Below are 27416 nucleotides of genomic sequence, written 5' to 3' on the forward strand. Positions count from 1 at the left end.
TCAAACACATTTAAAAACACTTCTCCCTAATTTTGTTTGTATTTACAGGTAAAGTGGAACTGCATGGTAAACTCATAGAAGTTGAACATTCAGTCCCTAAAAGACAAAGGTAAATACTTTTTTTTTCTTGCCCTCGATGACCAGTCTACCACAATTTAAAAAAAAACAAAAAAACTTAAATTATGTTTGCCTTCCTTGTGGATATCTTATCTACTTTATTAAACTAAAACCCCACTATGATAGAATAATTCCAGAATTGTACCCTTATATTTTGAATGTAATGTATTATCAACCTGCACTGGATTTATAGAAACCAACCCTCTTCATGGAAGAAGTAGGTTGTGATTGAATGACAAATAATTATTAAAAAAATTAAATTCCTGAGAGGAGTTAAATTTTGTACATTAGCAGGAAATGAAATGGGATGTTTTGAACTGTGTAACAGGCAAGCATGTGAGCTTTGCTCGGCAACAAAAAGCATCTTGTAAATATACTTGTATACATACAGTTTTTTGATACTGCCATGCTGGAGGCTGCAGCATTTTATAGCTAAGTAGTGTAAGTTTCATCTAGATTTAAGGAGGAATTTTTCTTTACTGTTTTGATCTGGCATGTACAGACATATGAGGAAACTCTGATTTCTCTTTAGTGAAGACATGATTTATGCTTCCTTTATTTAAGTGTGGGTTTAATTTTTGCAAAGTAAGTACTTCAGGGCTCAGTAGCATGTAGTTTTGTGGGCCTGATGTGAAGAAACAATGATCAGATTCTTGCAGCAAAGCAGACTAGTACTTCTGTACTGCCTAGAGCATTGTATTCTGCTTTTTTCACGAATGTTTAAATTATACTGCACTCTAGGTTTTCTAGAGAGTAATAACAAAATAGATCGAACTTTGCACTTACTTGTTCCTGCCCTCCATTATACAAACAGCCATACTTCCCAGATTAAATAACTTTATTTAAAAAGTGCTCCGAACACATCCCTTAGACTTGTACAAAAATACAGAATTTCCTCAAACAGTTGATTAGAAAGGTGTGAATAAATATTAGTTGCTTTATTGTTGGGAATCTGATTGTGGGATTAATCTTTGTTCAGCAGTGGAGGGAAGCTTCACTTGAGAAAGTATGGTTGTGGGATTTTTGTTGGTTTAATGCTAGTAGGAAAGCTTTTGAATGTGTATTTATAGAGTCTGGTTAGTTTTGTTATTTGGAAACTAATGCAATATGCAGTCTTGTTTATTGTGCAAGATGAATGTGTCAACTGCAAATTACAGTAGCATATATTCAACTTTTTGAATGTATAATATTGATTAAATACATTCTTGTATATTTAAAAGGTTATTAGGGTTAAATAGAAGAAAATGCAGTGGCAAATGTAAGAATTGATCAGTCTCAAAAGTACATTCCAGTCTTCATAATATATGCCAATATAGCAACTAAGTTGTAAACAGAAATTTATTAATCTGAAGGACATACAAAAAGTGCACTGATACATACGCCATTCTAAACATATTAATTTTATAATCACAAATATAGTTTAGAAAAACTTCTGTACCATTTTTGATGTGTTTAAATGCGTATTTCCCTGCTTTTAATAGAGTTCAACTGAAAGTATAAAAACACATTGTTCTTCGTGTTGGGGTTGGGCATGTTTTCATATTTGTGTGTGAACTAGCACTTTCTCTTCTACAACTTCCTTTTTTTGTTTGTAATTCTGTAATTTATTGGAAGAAATGTTATATAAAACTTGAGAGTAAAGTTTAGTTTCCAAAATATATTGCAGGGATACAGGTATATACCCATATTTGTATTTTTATGAATATTTAGTTACCAAAATGTCAGTATTATTTCCCACTTCAAATCATGTTTATTAAACATTTTTTAAACATGGTGTGTCTGATGAGAATATTTCTGGACTTTTTAAATAGAAAATTAAATTGCATTTCTCAAAATTGAAAATAAAAATTCTCACCTGTAGAAATCTACTTCAAAATTAATTCAGTAATGTCCATACAAAAGTAGTTTTCCTTGGTTTCCTTTGAAAACTGTGTAGTACTTCCCTTGCACCAGCTCAACAAGTTTGATTATTTTTTTTCTCCTACCATGGATCTCTCTTTAAGTATTGCCTAGTTATGTTTCCAGAGTTACTAGATATCTTTAAAAGTTAAGCCTTTAAATGTTGAGCTAAATAAGTAATTTAGAAAAAAGAAGTTATTTACATATGTTCAAAGTATGGCTGTAAAAGAGATGTATTTTAAAAAAGCCTGTATATCTGTACATAGTAAGTGTGGCAGATATAGTTGTTAATGAGGTAGTTAGTCACAGTTCTGTGGAGAATCCTGTGTGGTGGTGGTCAAAAGACCCACCCAGTTTGTTAGTATGTTGAAAGTCTAGGGTTAGTTTTCCATGGAGCCCATCTTGTACCAGTGTGTTTTGTTTGGTTAAATAGATGTTACAGGAAAGAAAATTATGTGGAATATAGGTCATGTCCTCCTTTTAGCATGCATAGCATACAATTAACAGCATGATCAAATTATTGCTGCATAAGAATAATATCAAAAGTTGTTTGTAGTGCATTTAAATTGTTCAGTGTATACTGTTGTATTAACCTCTATCACTGTGTTGCTGCTGAGTGGGAAGTTCCTACTCAATTTTTAAAAATATGCATTTTTGCATTTGTCTGCATTTTCCCTCCACACCCCCAGAGGCTGGTGAGGTTGTGTATTGGGGTGAAGGTAGGGAGCTGGTAATTCATAACCTTACCATGGAAAGAAAGGTCAAGAGGTGGTGAGTCCAGAAGACTCATCATTGTGAAGTGGGGTTTGTTACTCAGAGTGAAATTCTTAGACCCAGTAATCACTGTATTCTGAACTTTTCAGACTGGAATGTCCAATAGTGGGAACACCCACATTTGCCAAAATCACCTTTATACCTGCTGTGAAAGGCAGGTTGGGACTATGGTACTGTGGAATGCCTACTGAAGTGTTAAGACAGATGTTGGGTACATTGCAACTGTAGCTGGGGTGGGGGAGGGCTGGTAAAGGTTTACTTGCAAGAAGGATGGAGATTTTTGGGTGGGAGGTGCCTACTGTTTCATAATCCAAAAGTTTATTCCTGATTTACTACTGAAATCTCAAGGGAATGTGAAAGGGAAATGTGGAATTTTTGCATTCAGACCTTATGAATCATGGAAGACTATTGCAGTACTTCATAGAACTTTAAGTCACTTCATTCAAAATTTGGAGAAGGCGTTGTAACAATTTTGAGTGCTAGTCATGCTTCTCAAGAGAACACAGAGCATTGTTAGTTCTGATCAACCCTTCACATTAATTTTGTTTTGAGAAACAAAAATGGAGCAAGATTGATATATATGTATGCTTGTGATGGAGCCCTTTAGGGATCCCTTTTCTGTGACTCAAGAGCAGCTGGTATCTAGTGGGGCAATGTACATACACCAATCTGATTATTCAGATATCAGTGATGTCACTGGAGTGATGTGCAGTTTAGCTTAGTGTGTGTGTGTGGGGGGGGAAGGGTTGGGAGCTGACACTGGCCACCTGAGGATTGCACATTGAGTCAGTCCTTTAACATTTCTGAGAACATTCTTAAATCCCTGTTAAAAGAAAAGGAGGACTTGTGGCACCTTAGAGACTAACAAATTCATTTGAGCATAAGATTTCGTGAGCCACAGCTCACTTACGAAAGCTTATGCTCAAATAAATTTGTTAGTCTCTAAGGTGCCACAAGTCCTCCTTTTCTTTTTGGGAATACAGACCAACACGGCTGCTACTCTGAATCCTTAAATCCCTGTAAAATTTATAGACCTTCACCTAAAATTAGATTTTTTTTTTTTTTTTTTTGGCTTTAGGGGAAAACTTGCTGTGACTTTCTCTTTAGGAGCTTAAAATGGTTAGTTTACACTTACAACTCAGATATTATGGTACTAGTGAGGCATTTTTCTAGCTGGGAGGATAGATACTGTTCCACCTCTGACTCTCTTGCTTTGTTTTTAAAAACAAATTAAGAATCTGAATCTGATGCCCTTTTAAAAAATTTTGTGATAGTGGGGGGAGGAATGATGAGGTACGGCAGATAGGTCACAGTCAGTGGATTTTAACCAGTCAGTTCATTTTAACTAGTCATTTTGGCCACTAGTAACTCTGTTACAGGAAACCTAAATAAGATTTTAATCCTTATTAATCTCAATTAATGTGAAGTTTGGTTTGAGAAGAAATAGACCTTTTTAAAATAAAATTGTTTAGTGAGATGCATATGAGCTTCATGCTGTTAGTTGTGGATTAAAATTTGTGTATAATTTTAACATGAAGGTGGTATGTGTGTTGGGAGTGAGGGGATGAATGGTTTACATCTGAAATGCTAAAGGGTGATTGAGCTGTAGTGGTGATTATATTCTGAGTGATCAGATTTTTAAATTAGGGACACAATACTTGTAGATTGTTGTTTTTGATATAGTATGTGACTATAAGGTAGGGGTAAGAACACCATGCTAATGGCACATGGGGTTAGTACACTGTACATAAGTACATAAAATTGCAAAGTACAGAGCACTTTTTTGTTTTATGACATATTAGTCTGTTTCATGGAGGGAGTGGAGCATGTGTGACTGAATATCTCACATGGCTCAAAATGAGCAAGAATCTGTTGCAGGCATTAGTCAAAATTCTGCTTAGCAAGTCTGGTTCTTAGTGCCTCATATCTACATTTGTTTTTGCAGATGTAAATAGTGTTGTGTTTTTTTTTTTTGTTTTTTTTTTACGGGAAGCTAATTATTGTTAATGGTGGAAAACATAAATTTGGCCAGTTGTTGTGGCTCTCGTGCATGCAGTATGTAGTTGCAGTGAGTATAGATTATTATTTATCCAGTTAATGGAGAATTATATGTAGGAAATTGCATTTCTGTAGCTCCTAGACTAGCTTTCTCACAATAAGATAGCAGTGCACCCGTTTTGTAACAGTCTCTTAAAGTGGGGTGAACTATAAAAAGCACATGGCTCTTTATTTAAATTTTAGGTTAAGCTTTAAATGTGTTTTCCCTCGCAGCATTGTAGACCCTCAACTCTACAGGCATGCTAAACTTGAACATTTTAAGTAAAGTATGATTAAAGGACTGTAAAACATGGTCAGGGAGTGGTTAATCAGATTTTTTTTTTCTATACAGTAATTAAACCCCCTGAAAACTACAGCAGTGCTCTCCACATGGGGGTAGAGCTTGAGGCCTTCCAGAAGCTGAAATTATTGCAGAATCCAACTGTCTACTTCATAAGTGGTACTTTGTGTAGAGAACACGTTACTCCAGTGCTCTAGAGTCTTTCCTTGCTTCTGATTAATTTCTGGGTGGAGTTTAGGAGGTTGGTTTTGACCTATAAATACTTACATGGTTTGGGACTTGGCTACCCAAGAGAGAACTTCTCTTTTTTGTGATACCTCTCCTAGTTGCAATCAGCGGAGCGAATATACCCACAGTTTAGAGGATATAGGGAGCGTGGTGGCAGAGTATTTTCTATGGTGGATCCTCAACTCTGGAAGTTGCTTCCCTTCTTGGTCCAAAGAGTATCTTTCTTTTTTTTTCTTTTGGCCTTTTGATAAGGCAGTGTGTGACGGCATAGAAAGCGGATAGACGTATTATGATTTGCTGTTTGGGCAAGTATGGCATGTCAGGTGCAGAAGACTATTGGGGTGCATCTACACTGCAATAAACACCTCTGGCTGGCCTGTGTCAACTAACTCAGGCTCATGGGGTTGTAAAATTGCGGTGTAGGCATTTGGGCTCAGGCTGAAGCTCAAGCTCTGGGACCTGCAAGCGGGGAGGGTCCTGGAGTCTGGGCTCCAGCCTGAACCTGTACGTTTACACCACAGTTTTACAGCCCTGCAGCCAAAGCCTTGTGAGCCTAAGTCAGCTGACATGGTCTAGCTGTGGGTGTTTAGTTGAGTGTAGACGTATCTTTGCTATATTTTGTGTATTTAACATCTTGTGTTGTATGAGCCACATAGGCTCTGGGTTAGCCATTTTAAAAAATGGTAAAGAAATGAAAATACATTGAAATTTATTACAAAATATTAGATGTTATGAAGCAGAAATAAGGAAATTGCTTTTCATTTTTCTCTGAGAATAAGACATAGGAAGATTTGTACCCAGTGCAGGTATTTACAAAAAGTTGAAATACAGTTCCATAATACTTTCCCAGAAAACCTCAATGTATTCTTTCAATTCTGTGCTTTCTAAATTTCTGTATGCATAAAAATCTATTCATGTATCTCTGAGTCAGTTAATTCTTTGATTGTCAAATCTGCTTAAAGTGGTACATAGTAAAAACTGTGAGTTAACCTCTGATGAAAACTGGTATACAAATGTCTTTTGTTCCTGCCTCACTTTTGAAGGAATCAATATTTTTTTTTTGAAAACTGGTTTTTGACAAGAGGAATATTCCGGAAGTATGTTTAAACCTGAGCCTAAAGAGTCAACAGGCAAAATACACAAGTAATCAAGCATATATATTTGTCTGGCCTTCTATCCTGCGGTGGTTTCTGTGTGTGAGCCTTCCTTTTCCTATCTAAATAGGGCAAAATATTTCAAAATGCTGCAGCATATAATAGACTGTCATATGGTCTTGCATTGAAGCTTGTGATGTGCTGGGATGGAGGTGGTAGTAAGTAGTTCCATGCTTACCTGGGTCTGTAATTTCCAATCCACCTGTCCACTTAAGCTGCCACTGAGGCAACTGCTATTTCCTTTTCTCAATTCATCTACTGAAAGGACCATTTTGGCTTTTAAATATTGTCTGTACAGTAAAACTTCTGTTTTACTTTTGGCAGGTTAAGACAATTATCACCGCTTTCAAAATCCATTTAATCACAGTCATCTTTTTTCTTTAACCTACTTTATTAGCAAGTCAAGATGCAAACTAGTTTACATATGTTTATTACTTACTGTAATGTTTAAGTAGCTGTGTATATTATGAATCAATTACTGTAGGCTGCTGGAAATAACCTGCATTATGGGTTTAACAAAACCTATAGTGCTTTAGTGTCAAATGAATGATGTTCCCCTGCAGAAGAGGATATTCATCATATGTTTACAATAGAAAATCTATAGTATAAACTAAAATACAGCACACTCTTCTGTTCTTGTCACTTTGCTAAAGTGAGTTCCCCTTCAAAATGGTTATTGTGAGAAAAATCTGAAATACAGAATGTAAGTTACCATGTGTTCTGTGTAGTTTTCAATAGGAATCTTCGCTAGCCCCCTTTCTGTTTGCATACCAACTGCTGTTAGATGTTGCCTCTTTATTTTAGGTATAGTGGGATTGTACTCAACTAAAAATGGCCTTCTGTAAAGATATATTTACAGTTATATTAAATTGCTCAAAATAAGATGCACTCTTCAAAATGAAGAGTATTTGGTTCTAACACTTTGGGTGGAGAAGTAGTTGTGTATTTTAATCATTTGACTAGAGCATAAATTATGAAAATTATACAAAGAATAATTCCTTTTTTTATTTAGGAAGTGAAATATTAAAATGTTCAAACATATGAAAGGTGGGAAAGAACTTCCGTTTCTATTTTAATCTTTACATTTTGGTGTGAGGAGTGTTTGATCACGGTATTTCAAAACAATCAGACAATAATATGCAGAACAAGGTTTCAGATAAAATGCCTTTTAATCAAGATTACATCACAATAAACTACTTGCTATGTAAGTAGAAAATGGCTTAGTGTCTAAAGAATTTTCTCAAAATAGTTAAATTTCCTTTCTTCAGTATTAGTACAATTGGAGTTGAATATTCACTTTTGAAAGATTAATTTTCGTGCTCAGCTGAACTTTTGGAATGCTGTGTTAAGATATGTAAGTCTACCTTATGTGTCAAATACATCTTTTCCCTCTGGCAATAGCTGATTTTTATTGTTTTGGTAAATAGATGTTACTACCATATTGTGTATATGTAGGTAAAACTCAAAAGTGGTATTTGTTCATGGTGAACTCTGCGCTCTAAAATACTCTAGTGCATTGTCAAGTGCAAATGGAAATTCTGGTTATAGCAAACCTGCACTTACGGCGTTCCATGAGCAACAAGGTTTCATTGTGTCACTGTATGTCTACAAAACTTGGTTTTTAGTTGTGTTTAGATGAAATGTTCAGAAAGGCATTTATCTGAAATGTTAGCCTAAATAATTTAGTTTTAAACTAAATCAGAATAAAGCTGAGCTTTTAATGTTTCACTGTCATCATTCTACATTTATGGTATCAAAAAGGAATTCTAACCTGTTTGGGTATAATAAGCAAGGCTAGAGGACCAGTTAAAAGAAAGAGATTGACACATAAACACTATAGAACAACTCTCTCATTATGGGATCTGATCTTACAAAACTTTTTTCACCTGTGTAGTCTTCAAAAGTCATATGAAGGCTTTTAGATGAGTATGAATTTTCAGAATTGGGTCCTAACTTTGGGACTGTGACTGCACAAGAAACTTAGGGAAAAATAACCTGGGTTTAATTAGGTTTGGTCTAGTCCTTTCTTCCTTTCTTCCTTTCTTCCTTTCTTCCTTTCTTCCTTTCTTCCTTTCTTCCTTTCTTCCTTTCTTTCTTTCTTTCTTTCTTGTTTAAAGTGACATGGAAGTTTATTTTGAGGATGGGGTTGTTTGCTTACAAATCTTTGGTGTTTACATTGCGGGAGGGTTCTGGATGTGAAGACAACTTGACGGGTTGCTCCTAGTTAATTAACATTTTCTTTTTCTTTTTTAGAATAAGAAATATTCAAAATTAACATTATTTAGAAGGGAAGAATTTTTAGTCTGTTCACGAACTTTCTTTAGCTTCTAAGTTTAAACCATGCTGATATCAAACACTCTTGTTTTGTAATTGCCCTTCTTTACTCATGTGAGTATAGTTACTCATATGAGTAAAGAATGTAAGTATAATTCTGGTGGAAACTACTGGAGGAAATTTCCTGTAAAAGTTTGTTGACAATATGAATATATCATGGCGGCTGTTGCAGCACTGAAATGGCAGAAGGAAACTTAAAAAAATCTCTTGTCTTTTGGAATCATATTACTCACTTTGAAGTTGCCTTCCAAATGTCTAGTTGCTAATATCACTTGTACTGTCCACAGTCTGACTTCTTGCTGTTTGTGGGCTCTGTTTCTTATGTGAATTAGTACAATATAGAACACTTAAATTTATACCATCTTTCTTTTCCACTGAGTTGATTCAGGTATCTTGTCAATGATAATATGCAGACTGAGTGGTCTTAATTGAAAAATTTAATATTTCAGTGTGTGAAGAGAGCTCTCCAGTGTGTGTTCCTTTTGTTAGTGTAAATTTTGTTAAATTTTCTTAAAGCTAACGAGTGAAAACAATTCAATACTAAAAATATCTTGCAGCAATGCTAGTCACAGTCTTACTGCTAGTCGCTAAAAAGCAAGAAAACTTGTTAAACCAGTATATATGGCATGCTTCACAGAAGTGATTTTTAATGAATGTTAAGATATTTCCCCCAGTTATATAATTCAGTAACAAAAAGCTAAAATTTGCCTTAATCAAGCAAAATTCTATTGAAGTCATCAGGAGCTTTCTTGATTAAGAATGTCAGAATTTGGCCCTAAAAGAAGCCATTTTTATTTAGCAGTTGTATATGATTATATTTCATTATATGTGCAGAAGTTCTTAACCCAGAACGTTTGTAAGAGAACCAGTAATGTTTCTGCCAGGTTGGACACTTAAGTAAACATGTATAGATTTAGATTTTTATTTAGTTTGAATTGCGTGTTACCAGAAACTTAAGTGTGTAGTTGAACATACAGTCTGTATATTTGAGAACAATTAAAATGCGGGGATCTGGAAGTCTAAGACTATATAGCAGAAAGCGAAAGTTATAAACACTTAGTTTTATTACAACTCAGACAAGACAAATGGGAAGTACAACAAAGTATAAGGAGGTGGCTGCCTTTCTAATAGATACGATAATTTTTTTTATATTAGTGTATGTACTATCTGCCAAACTGATGATTCTCTCAAAACTCCTGATGAGTTTAATCCCACTTCTCAAAGATTCAATAGCAGAGTGATGTAACAAGGTCTCATATTGTGAAGACTCACTTTTACAAAACAGACAAACATTTACTAGTATACTAAGTATTATAACCCCACCCCCCACTAATCTACAATTTTCTAAAGTACATAAGTACGATAGTATGTATTATTGGTTCATTTATTCACTAAATACCCAATTTCGGTGATCCTCAGAGGACTTCCTAGCATTAATGCAAATTAGTAAGGTTCTGCCTAACTTCAATAACCTTATTTTAGATTGATTATTATGTGCATGTTGGCATAAATCTACCTAACTACAAAAAATATGCATTTTTGGTAGGTTTAACCAATACTCAGTTGCAGTAGTATTTGCACAGATTGTCTAAATATCTATGTTGGGGCATTTGGCAACTGTTTCAACTAAGAAACAGTGTTTATTTTGCTGCTTAAACGCTCTGAAAACCTTGCATTTAGTATAGAAATGGAAAGTGCACTCTAGTATAACTTTTAACTTGTGTGCACACGTACTCACGTAGCTGCTGTATCGGTCCACGGTAGAGTGCCACTAAAATGGAGTCATTGTCCGCAATGTGGGATAGTACTGCTAAGAATGTTTCAAACACAGAACACTGAATAAGCAACAGCAAATTGTTTGCCAAAATAATAAAGGCAAAGGCTCTAGAACTAAGATTAGTATGTTGACCCCTTTAAGTACATAGATATTGGCTCGTAAAGATAACTTTACATGTGTGGGGTTTCTTTTTGGCTTGTTAGGAAAAAGACCCACAAACTAATACCTTTCTGTACTATTTTTCTTTGACTTTCACTCTTACAAATATTTTTAAATTAATGTACATTGCCTTTTGTCCCTGCCCCCCACATTTACATCACCTATGTATACACAGTTCATTTATTGCAAGTCTTAATACTGCTGCGTGTGTGGGATTAAAACTAGTGATTTAGAATTCGGGACACTACTTTTGAATGCATGATCAGTAGCAGAGGTCCATCTTACTACTTAGAGCTACAGGCAGCTTTCTGCTCTATGCCAGTGCTATGTTTTGTACCACAGCTTTTTAGAATGGCTATTGAAATGAACGTTTAAGATATTTTGACTCTCTAACTGTTGCGGTTTGCTTGAAATTATGTGCAGGGTCATGTGTCAGTGAGGAGTTCTGTTGAATAACCCTGACTTTCATCATTATAATAATTTTGGGCGGGACCTTAGGAAAGTTGGGCGTGTAAGATACTGTCAAAAATTTAGTGGCACTTCAGCATAGAAAGTCCCTGCAGTCCTGAAAATTTAGTGGGGAAGGAATGGCTTAGAATGGGGTCTAGTTTTCTGAAGACCAATATGGGTGCCCTGTCGCAGCCAATATTCAGACTTAAACTAGATAAAGCTCTTGTAGATATTCGTTTAAGGAAAACCTTGCCTGGTTCTAGGGGTTGATTAGAAGACCTGACCCTGTTTCTTCCATCTTTAACATACAGTTCTATGAATTTTACTTGCACTCACTACATAACATGCATATGTTTGCGAACTGTGTTCTCTGTTAAACCGTTTATGTTGAATCAGTTCTCTGTCTTGAGGTTCATAACTATAGTTCTACTAATTGCTGTTAATTTGATTTATATTGCCTTGTGCAGTACTTGGTAGGAGTAGGCTTTCACTGTTCTGAAATAAACTAAATATTTACAATCTTTTAGTAATGAAAACTAATGTAGAAATTGGACAGTAACTCCTAGTAAATAGAGATAATCTTATGCTTGGGTTTTGAACATTTGTTAGATTCTAATATAGGTTTCCTCATGATGATCTTGGGTAATCCTGTATTTTAGTGCTCTATTGCCTCTTTATAGTTTAATGAGGCTTGATTTTGGCTTCTAACCTATTCATTTTAGGATGAATAGCTGATTTTTCAAGATTCTAAATGTTTTCTGTTTACATTATTAATCAAGTGCAAGTTTCTGTCTAATGGGAGATGTGTGGGGTTATACCTAGCGGTACAGAAAGTGAACAGTTTTATCACATTGCTATAGCAAATAACACATCTTCGTTCATAGTGGAACTACTAAAATTATCGTGATAAAACTGTATTGTGTAATCGTTGAAGAGAAATTATGTTCTTAGTGTGGTAATATAGTTCCATAGCTAGAAACAGATACATTTTTTTAAGTTTTTGATTTTTTTTTTTTTAAATTGGTTAGTTTTCTTAAGTGTGGGCAAATTGTCATTGCAATGAGTACATTCTTTCCTTGAGTCTTTAAGTATCCAGCAAATAAAATGGAGCGCATTTAGTAGACCTACAAGTCAATAAATACAAACAACCTTAAACTCTTAACTATTTCTAAGTTAACAGGTACCAGGATAATATATTTGGTTGTGCTATACTCTAGTGAGTCTCAAATAAGGTAAAATAAATAAAACCAATTTAATTTTACAGTGTTCACTGTAATTGAAAATATGTAACAAGTTAAAATGTAATTGATGAAGCTAAGATCAATTTCAGTGTTCCTTTTATGTTTATCTATTGGGGACACACAGATATAAAGATATCATTACTTTGAATAGCATAGTCGACGGAATAGTAGAAACATACTGTAACTTTTGTTGTAGTTCTCTGATTATACAGTAGCTCGCATGTTCTAGGTTTACACTGTACTGTAACATGAAAACCGCTTACATTTTTACCAATGCAGTTATGTGGCTTAAAAAAAAGGTTAATATTTGTTATAATATTGTCATTTGTCTTCAAAACATATTTATTATTTTCAGGAAAATAGGAAAGGAAATAAGTTGTCTGAAAGATGGTGCTGGGAGCTAAATTAGCACTTAATCTGTGTGTCTAAAACTCCAATGGTAATTTTTCCTAGTGTTGTGAAGTCAATGGATGAAAATCTTTACCTCGTTAAATAGAATTCACAACTACACCTCTACCCTGATATAACACGAATTCGGATATAAAGCGGTAAAGCAGTGCTCTGGGGGGCTGGGCTGTGCGCTCCGGCGGGTCAGCATGTCTGGCTCTGACACGCTGCTCTGAGCGGCGTGTTAAGGGTACTGGGCCGGGGCTGAGGGGTTGGATAAGGGACAGAGGGTCTCAGGGGGCGTCAGAAGACAGGGAGCAGCGGGGGTGTGGATGGTTTGGAGGTTCTGGGGGCGGGACGGTCTGGGAATGGGGGCATTGGATAGGGCATGGGAGCCCCTAGGGGCCTGTTGGGGGCGGGGGTGTGGTTAGGGGTCGGGGCAATCGGGACAGGGAGCGGGTTGGGGGTTGGATGGGTCGGGGGTTCTGAGGGGTCAGTCAGGGAGCGGGAAGTGACTCTTAACAGAAATGCTTGAGGCAAAAGCAAGTTCTATATAACATGGTTTCACCTATAACGTGGTAAGATTTGTTTTGCTCCCGAGGACTGTTTATATTGGGGTAGAAGTGTATTGTGTAAAAAGGTAACTTACATATTTTGTATATGTGTAACCTTACTTTAATATAAACTGCTTCTGAGGGATAGCTTAAAATAGAATGTAAAACTAAGTATGACTGAAGTATTGTGGAGTTAAATTTGTGAGCAGCTGAACTTATTGTCAGTGGAATGGAATAAAATCTGTTAGTGACACTTTTTGTAAGGCCTGATGCAAGTGTTCAATGAACATCTTTACAATTTCTGTGAGTTACAGTATTTAAATCAGTGGGCTAAATAAAGCTTATGTGAATTCAGCATAAAAGTAAAACACTAAGTTATGGTAACTTTTACTGAATGTCATATCTGAAAAATACTATGACTAAAAATAGTTTTACATGAGTACCGAAGTAAGCTACCTTAAAGAAATACACTTGGGGGGACATGATCTAAACACAAATTGTATAATTTAACTATTCCAGTATAGTTAGAGCAGTAAGATACACCCCTCCTGCCCCAGTGTAGGTGCAAAGTATAACCGTGTTAAGACTAGTTAAACCTTATTCCTATACGGGAAGGGGGAATAGTCTATACTGGTATAATTGAATCCACACTGGGGATTGTACTGGTATAGTGATTTTGGGGAAGTGTGTGGTGGTGGGGGCTCCTTCTTAAAATATGCGCAACATATGCCTCAGGTGTAATTGTAATGAGTACATGACCAGGATTCATCACCAAATTTGGTCCTCTGGTTGGATCATTAGCTTCCCCGGCCCGGGCCGGATAGTGGCCGGGAGTGTGACGTGAACGCTGATTCATGCCCCCCCAGAGGCTCCTAATCCAAATACGTAGTTACATTAATACGAAATCTTGTCTGAGGGCCAGGCTTTATTGCATAGAGATTTTGTACACCTCCCAGATATCTAGAACTATTAAATTGTTAGATATTGGTTATCTTGCTGAACATGAGGGTTCATTCTCTTATTATTAAGGTAGTAGGGGATTTATTTACAATCTGAAAGATCTTGGTCTTTTGCCCCTTTTTGTAGGGAAATGAGAAGCAATTTTTTCAAATGGTACACTTAAAATAATAGAGAGATTACAAGATGTGGAATAAATTACAGTAGACTGTTGCTAATCTGTCTTTCCCATAATTCACACACAGTCCACTTGAGATTTCTAACCATAGAGAAAACGTAATGTGCATTTAGGTTAAAAATCATACTATGATTCTGAAAACTTCTAAGCTACATTGTTTTTCACAAGTAATTCTTAACTATTGACCATATAAAACTTGGTCTAGAGAATTATTACTTTTGTTTGTTTTTCTACTCTGCTTTTGAGAGTATTCTGCATTTGGGGTTAGGGAAGAGACACACAGAAATTTAAGTTGATTTAAAAAAAAAAAAGAATAGATTTCAATTTGGTAGTACAATTGAATTTGGCTCCGAAAAGGGAGCAATAAACTGATGCTGTTTCCTCTTACAGCTATTTAGACTTCAGTATTTCTGTAATAATTTGCTACAGAACAATTACTAAAGCATTATCAACTAATACTAAATAAACTTGCCAAAATATATGAACCATGTATGAATGCATTGGCTTGTTTTAATTTTGTTCGCTTACTGAATTTTGTGAAGTAGCAAAAAACTTACAATAGTTCTTAGTGTGGATTTGTACGGTTCTACTAGTTTGAGTGAGTGCAAAGAAACCTCTGTTCAAACTTGTTTAAAAAAATTAAAAACCTGTTAATGGCAATCTGCCTGGTAAATTTACCAGGCAATCTCTGCTGTTGCAGGATAGGTGAAGTGTAAATTCTGTTAAATGTATTCCTGTTCAGAGTTCTAGAAGATCCACCAGTAGCCATCCTCATTCCTTACTTATTTTTAATTCTTGGAAGGCTAATGAGTATAGGGTGGGAAGGAAGGAGGATATTTAACTGGCTTTGTTATATTTGGTAATAGTTAATCTCCTTTTTAGAAAGAAAATATTGTATAGAAATATTAAATTGTGACCTCTGTACAAACAGAGCGTATAGAGCTTTAAGCTTATCTTGTTTAACCATTAAATCATTGACCTAATGCAGTATGTTTTTAAATGCACAGCTAGCAGAATTTAGTAAAAAGTTACTCTTGTCATTAAATAGGGAGGTTTTATATAAAAATTAAGAAACACAAACAACATGTGTACGTATATCCATCCAACTATACTTCCACAGTGTGTCCCTGTTGGCTAAAACTTCCTGTTACCATAGGTGGTTAAAAGCTAGCTAGAACCTAAAACATAGTCACTAATCATATGACAGTACCTTAAACACTGTGTTTGAAGAACTGAGTGCTCTTATAAATTCTGCTTTTAGTTTTTCTTTGTGGTTAATACTTCTGTGTTTAAAAAACGATACTTCTGAGCATTAAAAGTATTAAGATTTTTGCCATCTAGTCAAAGAAAAGAATCTGAATCTGGAGTTGCCTAATCAAATTAGAACTTTTCACCCTTTTCAGAGGTAAACATAACATTAATTACAGATCTTCCAAAATGTCATGGTAAACTCTCTTGTCTCACAAACGTGAATTTCAATGGAAAATTATGTTTTCCTGAATGTTTGCCCACTCTTGTTACAACACCTAAGATTTGTTTTAAGTTTAGTTTGTGCGTTTTCCAGCACTCAGTTTAATTGTCTACCCTGTGTAGAGTCTGGTGATCTTCCATCATGGAGCTCGTTCCAGGATCAGGGTCTTTATTTCCCATCTTTGTCAGGGTCTCTCATATAGCAACATGAGAGAGAGAGAGAACATTTTTTTTTCTGTAGAAGGAAAAAAAGTTTGTGTATAAAAGTGATACTCAGACCTCAGTGCTTCATTAGCCAAATTAGTAATCAGCATTACCCAAAAGAGCCACAGTAGCGTGAATTCATTGTTTCATTTACTATAGTACTATATATTCATATTTAAACAGTATGACGGGAAAAGTCTGGGGTGTATGTGTGTGTGTCTATAATTAATTATCTCAGCAAAATGACTCAAGTATTATTTTATCAACTACAATTGGTTATTAACATAGCAAAAGCATCCTGACTGGTTGTTAATTAAATCACAGTGTTTTAATATCTTGTGCTGCAAAGAGCTGCAGAAACTCATTGAAAAGCTGCTTGTGGCTCCTGAGTTTCAGTCTGAGTATCACTGGTGTATTAAAACAAACAAATCTCCAAACACTCTGGCAGGGTGATGGGGGATTTTAGGGACAGGTACAATGTTAAACTACTTTAAACTCACTTTTTAAATAGACATTTGTTTCAACGTGTAACATTAAAAGTTAGAATCAAATTTGTAATAGCAAAGGAGAGAGACCAGGGTAACCTTAATTGCTAAGTTCATGCTATTGAGACTGAAGAGCAGAATGTACTGTCGTATCACAATATCTCTTTTTCTCAAAGCCCTGGATTCTGGCATCACGTGACTCTGTGAGAATCTAAGATCCTATTGTAAAAAGTTTTAGCCCCTATAATTGTGGTGAGAACCTTGAAAATGTGGCATTAAAGGCTAGGAAACCAGAAGGCAAATGTATTTTATTTAAGCCAATTTCATGATTTTTGAACATATTGGTAATGGTAATACTTAGAATAGTAGGTTTAACTATAAACATTATTGCACTCATCGATTGTTTAAATTTAATCTTCAGGACAGTTTAGTGACTCGTTCTTCCTGGATTAAACCCACATCATCTCATCCTCCAAAAATTCCCCGCCCCCAGACTTTATAACCACTGTCAATGAGATAGGTCAATACATATTTACATCAAGCTTCTAGCTGATGGGCACACAGGCAATAACTTCTCTGAGAATGTCTGTGAAATAGATGTTTTGACTGTTTCTGTTCTTCAACTGCTCTTCGAAGTGAAGTAACTTGTTGACTTTTTTAATTACAGGCATTAGTGCCTATATTTGCCTAAAAATGGCTTTAATATATACTTTTTTCCCTCTTGTAGTGTAAAAATAGCAGAACTTGCTAGTAAAGATTGTAAATGCCCCCTTTCCTTTCACATAGTCCCTCCAAACTGGCTACAGTTTGCAGCAGAGATCTTGTATGCGAGTTTCAGCTTGGAACTGCTTCTTATGGCTGATACAAATCTGTGAAAACTGGGTTTGTAATGGAAATGCTGATGGCCTCAACACCAGCAGCACTAGTAGACACCACTAAAATATTCGGGGAGGTAGAAGAGCCTTTAATTATGTAGGTGTTTAAAAAAAGGAAAAAAAAAGTTGCGGGGGGGAGGGAGAAGATTAGCATTGTGTGCTACTACTAAGGGATTAGAAGACTATGCAGCTAAGATGGTTCATAAACAATCCTATTACATATCTGTAAGTGTCTTTCTGCTTGCAAAAGGCATTGTGTTTGGTTTTTCATGTAGTCTTTAAGTGGACAACTTACAATGATCCAGATACCAGTTGGTGGGGAGTGGGAGGAAAAGTGGCAAAAGCTGTATAATTTTAAAGCATTCGGTCAGCAAAATGAGTTGAGTTAGAGGTACAGTTGTTTGAAGAATACGGATCCTTCATCTGAGTGGGAGGTGGGGCAGGCAGAAACTAGCTTTCAATAAACATGCAGCTTCTCTAAAGGAGTGGGGTGGGGGGAATAAGGGGGACTGTGGAGTACCATTCACAGATCCATTGAAAACTCAGTGGCTGCAAAATTGAAGACCATGTTCTTATTGATGGATGATAGAACTCACCACAGCATACGTATAGTGCTGTATCAATTTTTAAAAAAGTTAAAACTCTTAAAACAGCATTTCATGATGGTAAAACTCTTGGAAAATGCAAGTATCTTTCTTTAAATAACTGCGAATTTAAATTGAAATATGGTAATAGTTGCAGTGTCTTTTAATTATTTTCCATATTAAATCTCTTTATGGTCCACACATGGGAATTTACAAATAATGAATATAAGATTTTAGTCTAATTAGAAGTGTGAAAAATAGTCAAAATTATGTCTTGAAGTGGCCTTAGCTGAAAGCCTGTTATCTAATTTATTTTTATAAATATAAGGACTACAGGCCTATGATTTGACTATGCAGTGTGAGCTAATTTGGACATGCTGATCAATAATAGCCTTTAGGTTTCATGCATTCCAAAGCAACTCCCACCCTCAAAAATCTAGTCTGCAAAACAAAAGGGGGCAGAGAGAGACTTGGCCTTTCACACACCAAAATATTTCTCTTTTAGACTATAAGCCTACATTGAAACTAAATTGTTGCATTGGTGTCAAGTAGCATGGCTCGTGGTTTGTGATATAAGAATGGAGATGTATGAAACATTGGCCACATATGTAGTTCAGGGTTACTCTTAAAAATCTCTGGTAGAGAGATCCAGGCACACACATGTATTGTGTACATCTGGGGTGTTGGGGAAACAATTGATCGTACCTTGACATTTTTTTTTTTGTAAGCGAGAGCGGAAAGTTCCTTTGTGTGACAACATAAGAGCCACATTTTCATCTTGAGTGTTGCATATAGACGTATGCACCTCTCCAAAGCTGCTTCTGTGGTTGGGTTTGTATGTGCAAAAGGAAAATGAGACATGCATCATGTCTGAGATTAGAATCAGATCCTCAAATTTAAATCTAGCATGCTTTGAGTTTTGAGAGATCTTACTTTGTTGAAACTTTAAAACCTTTCCTGTTCTGCATGTAGTGACGCCTGGTGTTCTTAAACTGGGGGAGGGGAAGAGCGGTGGCTGTGTAACACATAGCTTGTTACCTAAGCCTCCATTTGTGTGAGTAATAGTATTTTTAATCTGAATTGCGGCAGTAAGATTTGCAGTTCAAGGATGCCCCCTCCAGTAAAATAAAGATGCTATGGTGTATCTGTGTTTTAATGTTCGAGAAACTACTTGTAGTTAGTAACTATCTCTTCTTGTTGAGCAGTTTGATTAAACTTACTCATCTGGTATTTTGAGGGGAAAAAATACTTCATTGTTTCAGAAAAAATCTTCATCTTAAATACTAACAATATTATAACATTGACAACTTAAGTATTTGAAGCCTGTTCCCCAGTATTCCTTCTGCTGGCAAGCATTTTGGTTGGTTTTATGAGTTTATGGCCCAAATTAGGCAAAATATAGCAATTATTCTCCTTAATGTGTTCTATAGAAATACACATTAGAAGTTGCTTAGCTTTTTATAGAAATAATGTAAAACTTCACTAGCCATTTGTCAATTCTAAACATAGTTTCCAGGGTAACAGTCTCGTGTGTGTGTGTATTTTTAAAAGCTATGCAGTGTAATTCTCCTTTTAGCAAAAGGATATGAAAACAAAGCTTGGTTTTTAAGACATTCATCAGAATTGCTCATTAGGAGCAAATGAACTGATGGGGCCACAATATATGGAACTTGTAGGTAACTTAAAATAAGGCGCATTTATTCAATGTCTTTATTCAAAGGATTTTGTTTTTTGCTTATTTCTTGCATGCTTTTTTAAAAAGCGGAATTAAATTTTAACTACTGTATCTTCCCAGTCTTTCAAAATCACTTATCCAACTTAACTGGCAAGCAAATTGACTGTAATATTAATTACAGGAAAAGCTATTCCATTGCTATCTTAAAAAAAATCCCCCACTGTGATGTTACTTTAGTTGGTGCTTGGTGTGACCGCTTTATATTTGCTACACAGAGAATATCGTGCGTTCTTGTGAATAATTTAATTTTTGTAACTGTAGAATGTGGGCCTGATTCCTCACTGTCACTGGTATGAATCAGGAGTAACTCCGTTGTCACGGTGGCTGAAACTGATGCGGGAAGAGCGTTAGGCACTGTATAGATAGAGTAGCTTTTAAAAACAAAAAAACAAACCCCTACAGAGTGGCATTAATAACCATTTTAATTTTTGTTTTATGGTTAAACGGTAGGTGTAATAAATAAATATAAATGTCATGTTTGTTTTTCCTGCCACCAGCAAAATCATTTGAAGTTTGATTCATTAACAGGAATTTGCTGTATTGGTACAAGAATCTTTAGTTTTGCCCTCAGTGTCTGGTTAATCCAGTTTGAATATCTGGACAGCTTTTTAGATACTCCAGTCCTTTATTAGACCATATACTATTTGTAGCAAATCTCAACTTTAAGTTTTAAAATACTATTATTCTGTGGGTTTTTTTGCCAGGTCCAGTTTCTTCAGGTGATTAGCCAGTATATTAAGACATGGGTAGTTGCAGTTTATCAATTCTAAATAGGCATAACTGAAATGAATTACCGTTCCATTCTTTACAAAGTTCTTAACTGCATAAATCAAGACAGCTTATTTCCAACTTTGTATGAAGCTGAATCTCTTGCAGTTGATTTGAGGTAAAATTGTAGATGTTGAGAGAAGAGCTGACTGCTCGTGACCCTTTCAAATGTACAAAATCATTTCATTTCTGTCCTGTGTCAGAACCATCTTGACTTAAAATGTCATGGTTTTATGCTGACATCTTTCCCTTGTAAGCTGGTAATTTTACTTGTATATTTTTATTCTGTATGGTTATTTAAATCAAATTGAATAGATGAGTATTGCACTACAGCTATAACCACACAACATAATTTACAAAACAATTCTCATACAAACACTTTGGGGTAGGGAACTTGTCATTTTTTGATGGGAGGTGTTTGTAAAAGGCTTTGCGCACAATAGCAGTGCAGAAGCAAAATCTTTCAGTTGCTGTAAAATGCTGGATATAAAGATTAGGAACTCTGAGCAAAAGTTGGAGATATTTTTGGTATTCCTTGTAAACATATTTGCACAGAAACATCTTAATCTCCCCTCCCCCGAAAAAAACCAAACGTCTATGAATTTGCCTTGGCCAGATATAATCCAGTTCATCATGCAGGAATGAGAATGCTGAAATGTTTCTAAGCCAGAGATATGTGCATGGCCAGTGTTTGAGCATCTTCACCCCAAAAGAAGTTCTTGGGAGGTGGGAGCAAATCATTTCAGTATTTCCTTTTATTTACAATCTCTGCTTAGTACTGTTCTAAACCTATAGGGTTCTCCTTGGCCACAGGCACTGTGGGTTCCAAAACATGTTTTGACTGTACACTTGTTCAGAAGTTCTTTCTAAGACATATAAAAATTGCTCTATTAGTTGAGTAATCTGTGTTACGCTACTTTAAACATTCCACTGTACAGTTACTTAGTAAAGAACTGCACTTTTCTCTGCCAATGAGCACAGTGAAATCTGTAAGCATATAAAACTGGTGTGGGCACAGTATAAATCTGTTAATGCACTTCAAGTCATGGTTGATACTTGTATTTGGATCCAGTTTCCAACACTGCACCAAAAGTGCAATTGAAATAATAGTATTAGAGTTTATCCAGTTCTTTTCTTCAGTTGCAGCTTTGGAGCAAGCCTAATACAGGACCTAAACATGTGTATTTCATCCTCTGTGGTAGAGGGCTGTTGTGTGTATTTTGAGAGAGAGAAATGAACATAGTTTACATACATCTAACTTTTGAAAAGTATCTGAACAGCACGTTATTAAGATCAGATGCATATGTCTGATTTTAATAAGTAACTAACTGTATAACTCAAGGGAACCAGAGAAATTGGTCACACTGACTAGATTTATTACAAAGATCTATTAAGATGCCCACGCACTCTTAGGTATCAGGTTATCACCAAAATTTCATTCAAAAAGTAAAACCTTCATGAAGTTAAGAATGAATCAGTCATTTCTTTAAATCTTGGGTGATTGCAGTTTGCTTAATTTTTATAAATTAATTAATTAATAAATATTAATATGACAAAAGTGATTGAGCATGACCCAGGAGCACAATCACATTATAGTATTAAAACCTAGCATACGATACCTTGCCAAAGAGAGCAGCATCGTTTAGAAGGGATGTACATGAGCTGATGGTTACTGAAATAGAAAAATGTCTCTGGAATGAAATTTTTGACTTCCGTCCCTCCAGGATTGAGGCATCTTTTTAAAATGAGAATTCCACACCTTAAGCACCCCAAGCATGTATTTTCTTGGAGAAAAATCCTGGTATAATGAAAGCTAGATAGTGGTGTCTGTCTCACTGAAATCAATGACCAGGATTTGTTCCTTACCATGGACCATATTAACAGATTTTGCATGTGGTTTGATTCATGATGCTTTCTTAGTAGTTATTAAAGTAAAGTTGTGTGGTGATCCTGCATGGGTGTGTGTACACAGATCAGATGAACGTAATTCAATAATATTTTATTGGCACAACAAGCTGTTAAACAATGTTGCCAAAGTGTACAGTAGCGGTGGAAGGTACAATCCTGTCCAAGTTTGAGCAGCCGAGAGCTTCATGCATTTATCATTGGTGTACATTCCTGATCCCTGGTGAGGCTGTTATATGGCATGATATGGTCTCTCATTCTCTCTTTTTCCCCCTCCTCCCCCTCATTGCTTTTGGGTGAAAAGCCTTAAACCTTTTTACTTCAAAGATATATTTTTTGCCCTGTTTTCTAGAAAGTGTCTGTGGTCTCTCCTGTCACATTAGTTGCGTGATGAATCTGGGTTTGGACTGAACTGTGTGTGTGTGTGTGTGTGTTAACTGCATCTACTACAATATAACAGTAATGTGAAAGGATTCCTGACCCCCCAGACCTTCCTACTTATATTTTTGTGATCTGCATAAGAAATACTAGATAATGTAAAAGCCTTGTTGGCGGATGACAGAGTTATGCTGTTATGTTTGGAGCATGGCTGCTGAATGGTACAGCTGATTGTACTGACCTTACTTTAAACTTACAAGCAACAATGTGAAGTGTTCATTTAAAAAATGTGACCTTTCACTTTCACATGGTATTAATAAGTGTTTCACTATTGCCATAAATTCGGAAGTGCACAATATGAAAGATACACCTTTTTGAGGCTAGCTTTCAGAAATCTTTCTACCCCCATAGTTTTCCCCCCATCTCCATAAATGGTAGGGGATCTGGTCATTTAGGAATATGATCTTTTTTTTTTTTTTTTTTTTTTTAATTTTCGCTCTAAATACTTATCTCTGTGCAAATAAACTGACTGGCCAAGTTAACTTTTATCAAGTTTTTTTTGTCTTTAGTAGATTAAAAAAATTGAGACTGGTAAAAGAGGCATGAATAAAGGTCATAAAACTAGATTTATTATGTCTGTCCTGTGTTTTGAGGTAAAATTGAAGAAACACAGGGTTTTTGTGCTAGATGAAATGGGAGGAGGGAACTGTGTATACGAATTCACCAGCTGATATACCTTCAGAATAACTATTGCCTAGTTCACAAAAAGAAAAGGAATACTTGTGGTGCCTTTAGAGACTAACAAATTTATTTGAGCATAAGCTTTCGTGAGCTACAGCTCACTTCATCGGATGCATCTTGCCTAGTTCTGTATCAAGGATTGAGCTCTTTTGGTTAGCCCTGTTGTTGTCATGTGGTATATCGTGTCAGTACATTTGTATCCTTCTATAGCAAGTTGTGACATACTCTCAGAACTCTTTAGTGAATTTTAATTGGAATCTACAAATAAGCAAGACTATAACAACACACCTCACTTTTTAAGCACATCAGACAACATTTAGATGACTGGTACTTTGCCTTGAAATGTTCTAATACTTTAAACTGTGATTACAGACTTGACTATAAAATATACATTCATCAATTCAGTTTTACTGTTGTGTTGATGAGTAAGAATGTTTTGATAATGCAGGACAGTGTATCACAAATGTAGACTTTTTAACTTTATTATGAAAAGCCTTTAATAATAAAGTTGCCCAAGATTGCAAAGATTTCTCCAAATATTCAGACTTTTCACATTGCTCCTTAGGCTGAAGTAGCTCCAGACTTTTGCCAGCAGGTTTTGTTCTATAAATCTCGGAAATTCAAAATTCAGGGGGGCCAAGTTTATTTATTTATTTATTTATTTATACTGGAGACCACTTTTATTCTGTCCACTTGATTGTGAACTCCACCATGAGGTGACCAAATGTGTATGTGACCTATTTAAGTAAGTAGATATATATACAATACTTCTACAGTTACATTGCAGTTGGTGTCTGTTCGTCTTCAGAGTTCACTTTTTTGCGAAAATAGATGATATGGAAGTGGGCTATTTACACAGTACAGCTAGAATACTGGGCCTGGTAATTACCTTCTGAGGGGAACCTTCACACACCGAAAATGTTAAGGATACAACTGGAGTTCGGTTTAACACGAGGCCTTTTGAACGGAGTATTTCAAGATGTAAAAACTAACTGGAAAGGTGAGTAAGTGAGGGTGAGAGAAGGAGTCAATTCTAGAAGAAATTTGCATAGAGAAAAAGAATGCCTTCCATGCCAGTGAGCTGTAGCTCACGAAAGCTTATGCTCAAATAAATTTGTTAATCTCTAAGGTACCACAAGTACTCCTTTTCTTCTTCCATGTCATTGTTAGGCAAGAATATCCCTAGCAGTGAGCATTGTCTACTTCGTCCTAAGACACTACTTGTCTGTACATGTTTGTTTGTTTGTTTTTTTTATTTTTAAAAATCGTCTGTTACTTTTTTGCAACACCACAAAACTTTGATACAGATCACTTTTAAAAGTTAAAAGTTTGTTTATAAACATTGGAAAGCAAAGTAGTATGTGTTTGAACCAACTGTTATGTATTCTGAGGCAAAAATGTTTCTTCAGCAATTCTTAGCCAGCTAAGACTTAGTTGTACCCCATATCCCTCCAAAGGGCTTTAAGTGATTATTTTTATGGTATAATGTTATCAATTTTCATGATTTCTTACAAGAATAGCTTAACTGGTCACATGCACGCACACAGTACCTGAGTACAGCTGGAGCTGTGTTAATCTACACATTCTTGGGAATCCCAGGGGCTATGTGGCATCTCTGGCATTTATTTGTTCTCTTGCCTTGGGGGAAGGGAGGAGACAAAGGATTTGGCATTGAATCTAGTCAGCTTTGCTGTTGTACTTCAAAATAAATATGTTGTTGACTAGATAGGTGACTGAATGCTAATATAAATTTGACGCAAAAATCTAATGAACTAATTTCATGATTTCTGCTTTGGAAGCAAAGAATGTCAGGAATTCACGTGTTAAAATGTGATCAATTAGGCAAGCCCCTTAATCTCAAACCAAACCTATTTATTCAGGGTTTTTGTTTTTCTTTTTGTAGGGGCGATAGAATGCAGTAAATATTTGAAGTTTCCTCTCGGAAACCTCCTGGTGTAAATTTTTTTCTCAAAAACAGTGAGGGGTGGAAAACTAGTATTTTGTATAGGCTTTTGTATACAAAGAGCTAGATACCTGTGTCTTGCTTAAAAAGATTTAATGAAAATAGCTTTCAAGCTACATACTTCTATGAAACATCACAGCTGCCACATGTAAAACAAATATTACTCTAACAGTTTGATGGACTTGGTCTTACACTGGTTTTGATCGAACTTCTTCCATTTGCACTTCATTGTTTTGTCTTTGTATACTGTGGATCTTTCTGCCTAGTTTATTAGAAAACATGCTTAAATGTACACTTTTTTTCTATTAATGATGCTTTTTCTGTGTTTTAACTATTTTCTTTAATTCGTCTGCAGGAGTCGGAAACTTCAGATCAGAAATATCCCGCCTCACTTGCAATGGGAGGTAGGATTTCACATTTTAAAATTGACATCCGTATCTAAAGCTGTATATTTCTGTTTCTCTTCTCCTCCACGAGACTTCATGCCTTTCCCCTGCCCTCCACTGGCTTCACACATGCCCCATTCTATTCTATATGTGGCGGGGGGGGGGGGGGGGGAGGGGGAGAATCCTTTGAAAGTGTGAACAATAGAGCCTTCTAAGCAATTCAGATAACTGCCTTCATTTCTACTCTCTGAGTTAACATAAATAATGTTGAAATAGATTCTTGGGTAAATGCTGACTTCCTGATTCAGTCACTCTCTTTGACAGAAGGTTTATCCCTTTCAGAATTTTCTGGTACATGAACTCAGTAATCTTATGGAAGTTCAGAGTTAAATTCTTGGCAAAAAACCTTTCAACAGCAAAACTTTAATACTAGGCCTTTGTCTTTCAAATATTTTTTTTCCTTTCCACGAGTGGTGACATTATGGTAATTCTAGAAATAGAAACTGGTTTTGCTCATACAGTACAATTAAATCATCAACTCTGTCACCAGCCATTTCCATAGCAATTGCATATGATGCCACAAATAAACGATTGTGATTTTTACAGTAGGTAGGAACAGGATGGGTTGTTACAAAGATAAATCGTTTTGTTTATAAGATACACACACATACGGTGGGAAACTGTAGTAAGTGTATTTTTCAAGGATCCCTGTAGCCTAGCCTAGCTGATGGTAAGTCATCATGCTGGCAGATGGAGATCTGAGGGGATAGAGAGTTAAGTTCTTGTAATGTCATTAATCTGATGAAGCAGGTTGGCCAAACCTGTTCAGTTGTCTTTCTGTCTGCAACTACTTCATCTGCAAAATATCTACTGGGTGGTTTTGCCCTGTTCTGGATTAGAAGAACGGAGACTGGGTTCTCTCCAGTTCAGGCTTCCCATTTAGGGGTTTGTGTGCTATGAACACAGCCCTGTTCACCTACCCCCTCCTTCTGGTTTTCACTGTCAAATCTGGAAGTTGCAAAATAAGATACTGCACAACATTTTGATTACCAGTGATAATTTTATGTTTTTTTTTTTTTAAAGTTTGCAGATGACTCAAAAAACTGGGGGAGTGGTAAATAGTGAGGACAGGCCACTGATTCAGAGCGATCTGGACCTCTTGAGAGACTGGATGCAAGCAAATAGTATGCATTTTAATGTAGCTAAGCGTAAATGTCTAGGAACAAGATGGGGGATTCTCTCTTAAGAAGAGTTCGGGGTCGTAATGGATATCAACTGAACCTGAGCTGCCAGTGTGATGCTGTGGCTAGAAAGGTTGGTGTGATCTGTGGGTGGATAAACAGGGGAATCTTGAGTAGGAATAGAGAGGTTATAT

At 35.9% G+C, this 27416-nt stretch overlaps 1 protein-coding gene across 1 annotated transcript in view; it reads left to right on the top strand.

Annotated features, from left to right (window-relative positions):
* IGF2BP3 (insulin like growth factor 2 mRNA binding protein 3) overlaps positions 1-27416 on the top strand; it is a 168619-nt gene that overhangs the window by 7258 nt on the left and 133945 nt on the right. Inside the window, exons 4-5 of the mRNA XM_084618393.1 lie at positions 49-109; positions 26011-26059. Of these exons, the coding sequence (XP_084474519.1) occupies positions 49-109; positions 26011-26059 (110 nt within the window). The remainder of the gene's footprint in view (positions 1-48; positions 110-26010; positions 26060-27416) is intronic.

The sequence above is a fragment of the Lepidochelys olivacea genome (assembly GCF_965140295.1).
Source record: "Lepidochelys olivacea isolate rLepOli2 genome assembly, chromosome: 2".
Taxonomy (NCBI): Eukaryota; Metazoa; Chordata; order Testudines; family Cheloniidae; genus Lepidochelys; species Lepidochelys olivacea.